Below are 8,343 nucleotides of genomic sequence, written 5' to 3' on the forward strand. Positions count from 1 at the left end.
TTGCTTCTTATTGGGGATCAAACCCGCAACCTTGGCACATCAGGACAATGCTCTTACCAATTGAGTTACCCGGCCAGGGCCAAAATATGTTATTTATTTGAGAGAGGAAGGGAGAGGTAGAAAAATGGATGAGAGAGCCTGCAACCCAGGCATGTGCCCTGACCGGGAATCGAACTGTGACCTCTTGGTTCGTAGGTCGAGACTCAACCATTAAGCCACACCGGCCAGTTTCTGTGTTTGATTTCATCCAGTTCCCTCAATAACCTTGCCTATGACTCAAGGCCATTTTACACAGGAGTAAAAGTGAGGCCCAGAGAGAAGTACTCCAAGCGCGTCTGGCTCCAGTGCTGTGTTCTCAGAGACGCTCGATCTTTTCAGCTATGACACCTCCGTCAAGGCCTCAGGCCGCCCAGTCCCCTCCGTGGGCCCTCACTTCAATCGCGCGCACCCGTCTCCACCAGCAGCCTTGGCACCCACGCGGCGGCCGGGGAGAACTGCGCAGGCGCATCTCCGAGCCCGGAGCCCGGCCCACAGGGCACGGTCGTGTGTGCGTGGAGATACTCGCCGAGCCCCGCCTGAGCTTCAACACGCAGGCTCAAGGGCGCGTGCCCTACGCTGCCGGCTCTGATTGGCCGCCACGGGTAAGGGCGCCGCCCAATGGGAGGTGTGGATGGTGAGGGGTGCCGCACACCGGGAGCCGAGGGTCTGTGTCAAGAGCGGCGGGGGCTGCAGGAGACGAGAGAGACGGGTGAGGGTCACCGCGCCGCGGGGCGGGCGGGTGAAGAGAGCGCTGGGCCAACAGAGAGGATGGAGGGAGACGAAGGGGACCCTGGAGGTCGAAGAGCTTTGGGGCCTGCGCTATGGCGGGAGCGGCGCGGAGTGGAAGGACGGCGCTCCTTCCTATGTGCCCTGGAGCATTCATTGATTGAGCGCCGGTGGAGTGCCGGACCCTGCACTGGAGCTCGCCGTTCCCCGACACTTTGCCGGGAGCGCTTAGGTTGCAGAGTTGATACGTCTGGTCAGAGAAGAGGGATGTGTAGCTGTGCAGCGAGAAAGTTGAACTTCCAGGCCCCTGGTGGGTTCTTTCCTGGAAGGACTTACTGGTCTACTCCCCCATTCCTCCCCCCAATAGTTTACAATCCATGATTGGGAAGTGGGGGATGTAAACGAGGAAAATCCAAATGTTAGGTCTTTCAGGTTACCTTCTAGAAAGACCTTTACTGGGTACTACTTTGCATAAACTTCACACCAGGCACTGGACCTCCTCCTAGAGGAGTTCTCTGTTTAGAGTAGGACTGTAAAACAAGAAAAAATTAAACTCTCAGGCCCTGGCAACTCAAAAATTAGTGAGGGAGTTAAGGACAGTTTAGCTCCTGGGCTTTTGTGAATTATTTACTCAAGGAGCATTTATTGGGCACCAACTGAAGGCAGGGTCCAGTGCTGGGCTGTTTCTGTGGGAGTTCACATCCTAGGAGAGTTGGCCTGGTGGGGAGGTGGAATGTGCACTGGGACAGTTGAATATTCAGGTCCTCACTTCCTGGAAGGATTAGTCATTCACTAAATATCTCCTCAGTGCCTAAGGTGTGCTAAGCATTGTTCCTGGCATTGGAAATATCTCAGTGATGAACAGACTAAAATCCCTGCCCTCTGGGAACTTAATAGGAGTAACGTGTATGTGCCAGGCTGTAAACTGCCCTCTGGCATTAACACATGTGTTGAAGAAGAGATGGAGAAGGTGGAAATTGAATTTGGAAAATTAGCTCTTACACTTGTGGGGTTGTGGGGGAGGGGGTTGTCATTTGCTGAAGGGACCCTGGGCCTCTGCTATGTGAAATGACCGATATGAACTGAGCCCACACATTTAGAAGGGGGGATGGGGCACATAGATAAAAGTTTAATAGTTAAAGTCCCAGTCCCTGGTCAGTACTTTAGTTGGTGATAACAGTCCCTATAATGAATCAGAGCTGTCCTGCCGACAAGCTCAGTGAGGAACACAGAGACTTCATCCCAAGTTCATGATAATGGCTATAATAGAGGTGGCACTGGATACCATAGGAACTCTGAGGAGGAGGGGAGTGGCCACCAGCCTCAGGCTGTAGACATCAGAAAAAGCTTCACGAAAGAAATGCTGGGGAGGAGTTCGCTAGACTAGAAGAGTAGAGAACTTATTTGGTAGAAGGAATAGCAGCATCAAAGACCTAGGGTCCAAAAACATTTCTGGGTAACTACAAGTGGTCCTGCCTAGCCTTTATCAAGTACCAGGGACTTTGTGGTCAGTACTACTTTTAGCCCCATTTCACAAGTGAGAAAACAGTCTCACAGAGAGGAAGTGTGTGGTGGAGCTCAGATTCAAGCCAAGAGCAGTGTGGTTCCAGGGCCTGACCTCTTAATCTCTTTGCTGCATCTCTGTGTCTCCATGTAGAAGGAGGAAAGGTGCTGCACAGGCAAAGGCCGAGAGGCCCAAAAAGACATGTGTTCTCTGAAAGGGTGCAACTAGCCCTCTGGGTAAGGAGGGCAGCATCAGAGGCCAGACTGAGGAGGGCTGTCTCTCCTGCAGATGTCTGGCCGCCATGGGACGTGTGTTAGTTTCAGAGTCACAGGCTCATTAAAGACTGAGGCACAAACACTGGATCTAAACTTGGTGACTGACAGAGGCTAATGAATTACAGGATGGACAAAGGAACTCCTAAGACATCCCCCCTCCCCTTGGATTCCTGGTGTCTCACCAGCTCCCTTCTTTCTCCAGGCACTGCTTTCCTCACAATGGCAGAGATGGCTGAGATGGCCGAGATGCTGACACAGATATCACCAAGGGCAATGGAGATGTCAACAGAGGTGACTGATATGAAACCCGAGGAGGCCCTTGCCTCATCCCTCTTTTTCCAGCACCACCAGTTCATGTGCTCCGAGTGTGGCAGCCTCTACAACACACTGGAGGAAGTCATCTCACACCAGGATCAGCATGTGCCCACTGTCACAGAGGAGGAGGCACTGACCACCCAGGACGCTGGCCTGGAGCCAGAGCTAGTGCCAGGTACGGAGGATGGGCCTTTCCAGTGTGGTGACTGCAGCCAGCTCATCCTCTCCCGTGGTGAGCTCCTTGCCCACCAGGACTCCCACCTGCAGGCGTCTGCAAGCCAGATCCAGTACCAGTGTGGGGACTGCCAGGAGCTGTTCCCCTCGCCTGAGCTGTGGGTGGCTCATCGGAAGGCCCAGCACCTTTCTACTGCAGCAGCCAGGCCACCAGTGCTGCCGCCTCCCCCGCCCCCTCCCTCAGCACCACCACCTCAGTCTCCTGCTCCACCTGGAGTCAAGATGGAGCCCTATGAGTGTCCTGAATGCTGTACCCTCTGTGCCACCCCTGAGGAATTCTTGGAACATCAAGGCACCCACTTTGACTCCCTAGAGAAAGAGGAATGCAATGGGCTAGAGGAAGATGAGGATGAAGAAGATGATGAGACAGAGGAGGAGGAGGAGGCGTTGGCCTCAGAGGTTGGTGACAACGCTATAGAGGGCGACAAGTCCACAGATACCCGGACCCAGAACTGTGGGGATTGTCCCCAACACTGGACCTCAGCAGGGGCACGCCGACGACACCGGCGGGCATCCCATGGTCCAGCATCAACAACCCACCCCTTCCGCTGCAGCCAGTGCCAACGCAGCTTCAGCTCAGCAAACCGGCTGCTGGCTCATGGGCGGGCCCATGTTGGTGGCACACACGAGTGTACCACCTGCTTCAAGGTCTTCAAGAAAGCATCCTCATTGGAGCAGCACCTGCGACTGCACCGAGGGGAAGCCCGCTACCTCTGCGTGGACTGTGGCCGTGGCTTCAGCACAGAACTCACTTTGGTGGCCCACCGGCGGGCCCACACCTCCAACCCATTGCATCGCTGCCGCTGTGGCAAGACATTCAGCAACATGACCAAGTTTCTCTACCACAGGCGCACCCACGCCGGCAAGAGTGGAGTGCCCCCCCTCACACCAGGAGCCTCCCTGACTCCAGCTGAGCCCATGCCCCCGCCACCGCCCCCTACCCCGCCTGCCCAGCTGCCCTGCCCACAGTGCTCGAAGTCCTTCGCCTCAGCCTCCCGCCTCTCTCGGCACCGGCGAACAGTCCATGGGCCCCCTGAGCGACGACACTGCTGCGGGGTTTGTGGCAAGGGCTTTAAGAAGCTGGTCCATGTGCACAACCACCTTCGGACACACACGGGCGAGAGGCCCTTCCAATGCCACTCCTGTGGCAAGACCTTTGCTTCTCTGGCCAATCTCAGCCGCCACCAATTGACCCACACAGGGGTGCGTCCCTACCAATGCCTGGACTGTGGTAAGCGCTTCACACAGAGCTCCAACCTGCAGCAGCATCGGAGGCTGCACCTGCGGCCAGTGGCCTTCGCTCGAGCACCCCGCCTCCCCATCACTGGTCTCTACAACAAGAGCCCCTACTGCTGCGGGACATGTGGCCGCTGGTTCCGTGCCATGGCAGGCCTGCGCCTGCACCAGCGGGTCCATGCTCGAGCACGGACAATGACACTACAGCCCAGATCACCACCTCCTGCCCCACCCCCACCCACCCAGCCTCAACAGACTATCATGTGCACTGAGCTCGGGGAGACCATCGCCATCATCGAGACATCCCAGCCGCTGGCACTTGAGGACACACTGCAGCTGTGCCAGGCGGCACTGGGGGCCAGTGAAGCGAGCGGGCTGTTGCAGTTGGACACGGCCTTCGTGTGACACAGCTAAGGGCAACAATAAGAGTTTGGTTGCAGCAGCAAGTGTGGGCTCCTCTGGGGAGGAAGGGGACCACACCCTGGCAAGTCCACCCCAATGGGTTCCAGGATCTACCGGCATCTTACCCACTGGCTCCTCAGAACAGCCCTGCCAGGGTTCTCTTGTCACCTTTCTCTGACTGAGGGGAAACTGAAGCTCTGAGATGTGATACGATCTGTCCCAGGTCACCCCACAGCAGGGTTTGCCAAGGTTCTTTGCATCACCCTGCTACCCAGAAACATCAGGTAACCTTTCCTGAGCCCTGGCCGTATGCTCAGGTATGTGCCCCATACATCTTTAGGTCCTTTGCTGTCCCCCCAGCCCGAGCTTCCCTGGACTTCCAGCACCCAGGACTCAGCCATGCCTGGTGGAGGAAGGTACTGACTTCTCTGGGCTTCCTTAATCTCACTTTTAACAATGGAAGAAAACCTATAGGTGCCCTAGTGCTCAGCTGCAAACAGTGATGCTGGAGACCCAGGAATGAGTCAGACACGGGGCTCGACCCAGGAGGCCTATAGTGTGTTAGGAACACGCACAAGTACAGATGGCCTTGCTCTCTAAGTGTGTCTCGTTGATTCTTTATCAGCTTGAGTGTCCTAAGTCCTCCCTGAGTGCTGGGCGATGCTTGGGGTAAGAAACAAGTCACGCTTCTGCCCTGCCCCTCGGGCAGACAGAACTCAGCCCCAGGTTCCTCAAGGTTGTGATGGGGGTGCACATGGACAGTGGGTCCCAGAGCAGGGAACAAAGCTCAGTGGTGGGAGATCAGTAGAGACCTTCTAAAGGAGGTAGGAATCTGCTAGCATAAGAGGAGAACATTCCAGGCAGACGGCATGGAGGGTGAGTTCTTAGTATACTTGGAGACCGTCCAGTTATTCACAGCTACAGTAACAGCGAACATTGGACTTCTAGCCGTGGCAGGCACTGCAGTAACCACTATACATGTGTTATGATCCCAACAGGCCTGTGAGGTGATCTCAGAATGATCCTTGTTGTACAGATGAGAAAATGAGCAGAATGCTTCCGCAGTACATATACTAAAATTGGAATGATACAGAGAAGATTAGCATGGCCCCTGCATAAGGATGACATGCAGATTGGTGAAGTGCTGCATAGAAAAAAGAAAGAAAAAGAAAATGGGCAGAGACTTGCCCAAGGTCTCACAGCTAGGCAAAGGCATTGCTGAGACGTGCACTTAGATGGGCCCTTCAGCCCATGTCCATAACCAGTGCTATTGAGTGATTGCGACCTGAAACCCTTGCAGGAGCTGGGGGCTCAGAGGAGGATTCATTATAACTGGAGGAAAGGTGAGCCAGTGTCACAGAGCAGTTGGGGTTTGGTGGGGGGGGTCTTTCAAAAGATCAAAGGCCTTGGGAGCAGGAAGGGATCCCCAGTCTTTTCAAAGGTTCCTTGAGGTGACAATTCTTCCCTCTCTAAACAGATGATATATGGCAGGTCAGGGAATGGGGCAGAGTGAAGCAGGGTTGTCTGGGAGGGCTAGACCTGGGAAGGCCTTGAAGCTGGGCTAAATTGGAGCAGTGCAAGAAGGGGTGGGCTCCTTGGGGTCAGGGTGGGGCTATGGGGAAGATTAAAGATGGTCCAGGAGGGAGAGAACAGGCCAGAGCTGGGCACAGACCATGGGGATAGGAGGAGGGTGAGGGACGGTGACCTCATGGCTGACCAGATGTAAGGGAAGGCGTCCCCAGCAGCCCGACCACAGGTCCCCTCACCCAGGCCAGCCCTCCTCCTCTCCTCTGGTCCACATGCTTTATGTATGTATTCATCATACAAAAAAGGTGATGCCCAAATGGTTCTGAGCAGGGAGGCTCAGGGATTTATTGGGCAATATACAGATGCCTGTGGGGCTTTTTAGCAGACACTACAGACGTCCTTGAACTCCCTCTGTAACACCTCTCTTCACCAGTGGAGCACATGTTGGTTGCTCCTCCCCAGATTCCCTTCTTCCTCTGCAGCCTCTGCCCTCACCTACTGCTGACACCATGTGGAGGAGGTGCCAAGGTGGTTCCCTCTGCCCGTGGTCCTACTGTCTGGCCCCAGCATGTTTTCTAAGTGAGGATAAAGGCCAGGCTCTCTGCCTTAACCTTCCCCAGAGGTGTCACTTCCCAACAGGTGTGAGCCCTGTTTGAGACCTGGAAATGAAGGCTTGGGGATCTGCTAGGGTTTGGGGACAGCACCTCTGCCCCCATGCATGCCCACTAAGAGTCTACATCAGGCCCTGGTCTGTGTGGGTCAGTGGTTAGAGCATCAGCCTGTGCACCACAGGTTTGATCCCTAGCCCCAGTTGGGGCATGTGAGGGAGGCAACCAATCAATGTTTCTCTCTTTCCCCCTCCCTCCCACTCTCTAAAAATAAATGGAAAAATATTCTCAGGTGAAGATTAACATAACAAAAAAAATTTTTTTAAGTTTACATCAGGCTAAGTTTTGTGTCCTCCAGATTCTGAAGCAGCAGGGGCTGAGACAGAGCTTTGTTAAAGTCTTGACCCTGCCACTTAGTCTATGGCCATGACCTCTCTGATCCCAGCTCTCCCTCCGTGGGTGGAAGCAAATGGTTCGACCTGAGACCAGGGGGCAGGCTCCTCCCAGGCCTCTGCAGCATATAAACCAGACCAGTTCATCCTCACACAGGAAGGTTGGGCCCCTCAGCCAGGATCCAGATTCAGGCCTCAGATGGCCCAGTTTGGGTTCACCCTCCCCTGTCCCCCACCTGAGATACAGCCCACTCCTGTCCCAGGACAGCCCACCAGACACCTCCCTCACCTCTGGAAAAAGACAGCTAGACAGAAGCAGGTTTCATGCCAATAATTTATTGAACGGAGGTCTGTACACAGGCAAACCTTACTGTGGAAACTAAGACATCAGGATCCCCCCACCATCCCTAACCCAGCCCTCCAGGGTGGGGAGAGGAGGGAGGAGACCTTAGGGCAGAGGACAGGAGGGGAACACAGCTGTAGGAGGGGGAGGAGCCAGGTTGGACGGTGCGAATCGACGTTTTCTTTAAGAAAAAAATTATAACAATCTATTTACACTTGGGGGGCCAGGAAAGAGGAGAGGAGATGGGCTGGGCTGGTTCTATTTACAAGGGACACAGGAAGGGAGGGTGGGTTGGAGAAGGGCGGTCTGGGGGGAGGGAAGGGGGCCAAGGGATAGGAGGTCCTCATGCCCCCAACCCCGTCCATCCTTCCTTCTCTTCCCTCCCCACAACCAGTTGAAATCCTCTTAAAAAGCCCACCATAGGGGTGAGGCTGGTGAGGAAGGAACAGGAAGAGGGAACAGGGACTCATTTACCTCTGCCCTCTAATCTAGGGGCCCAGCCAGGGCAGGAGCTATGGCCCCCCTTTCCCAGCCCCACCTGGGGCTCCCAGATGGAAGGGTAGTTGGCAGGGCCCTCAGGAGGAGTTAGTGAGGGGAGCTGTGGCTTCGGCTGACTGCCATTCTGAGCCGGTCTGAGCCTCACTTAAACCTGAAAAGGAGAAAGAAGCAGACCAGTTAGCTTTGCCTTTCAAACACCCCCCCCCCCCCCCCCAAAACAAAAAAAAAAAAAACACCAAGAAAG

General features: G+C 55.0%; 2 protein-coding genes across 2 annotated transcripts in view; one reads left to right on the plus strand and one right to left on the minus strand.

Annotated features, from left to right (window-relative positions):
- Positions 1-660: 660 nt before the first annotated feature.
- Positions 661-5,331, plus strand: ZNF526 (zinc finger protein 526). The gene is made up of 2 exons (XM_005883890.2): positions 661-748; positions 2,747-5,331. The coding sequence occupies exon 2, from the start codon at positions 2,764-2,766 to the stop codon at positions 4,732-4,734; it is 1,971 nt and encodes a 656-aa protein (XP_005883952.1). The 5' UTR covers positions 661-748; positions 2,747-2,763; the 3' UTR covers positions 4,735-5,331.
- A 2,243-nt stretch (positions 5,332-7,574) lies between these two features.
- GSK3A (glycogen synthase kinase 3 alpha) overlaps positions 7,575-8,343 on the minus strand; it is a 10,056-nt gene continuing 9,287 nt past the window's right edge. The window contains exon 12 of the mRNA XM_005883913.1: positions 7,575-8,250. Within this exon, the coding sequence (XP_005883975.1) occupies positions 8,177-8,250 (74 nt within the window). The 3' untranslated portion in view covers positions 7,575-8,176. The remainder of the gene's footprint in view (positions 8,251-8,343) is intronic.

This window comes from Myotis brandtii, unplaced genomic scaffold, assembly GCF_000412655.1.
Source record: "Myotis brandtii unplaced genomic scaffold, ASM41265v1 scaffold803, whole genome shotgun sequence".
NCBI lineage: Eukaryota > Metazoa > Chordata > Mammalia > Chiroptera > Vespertilionidae > Myotis > Myotis brandtii.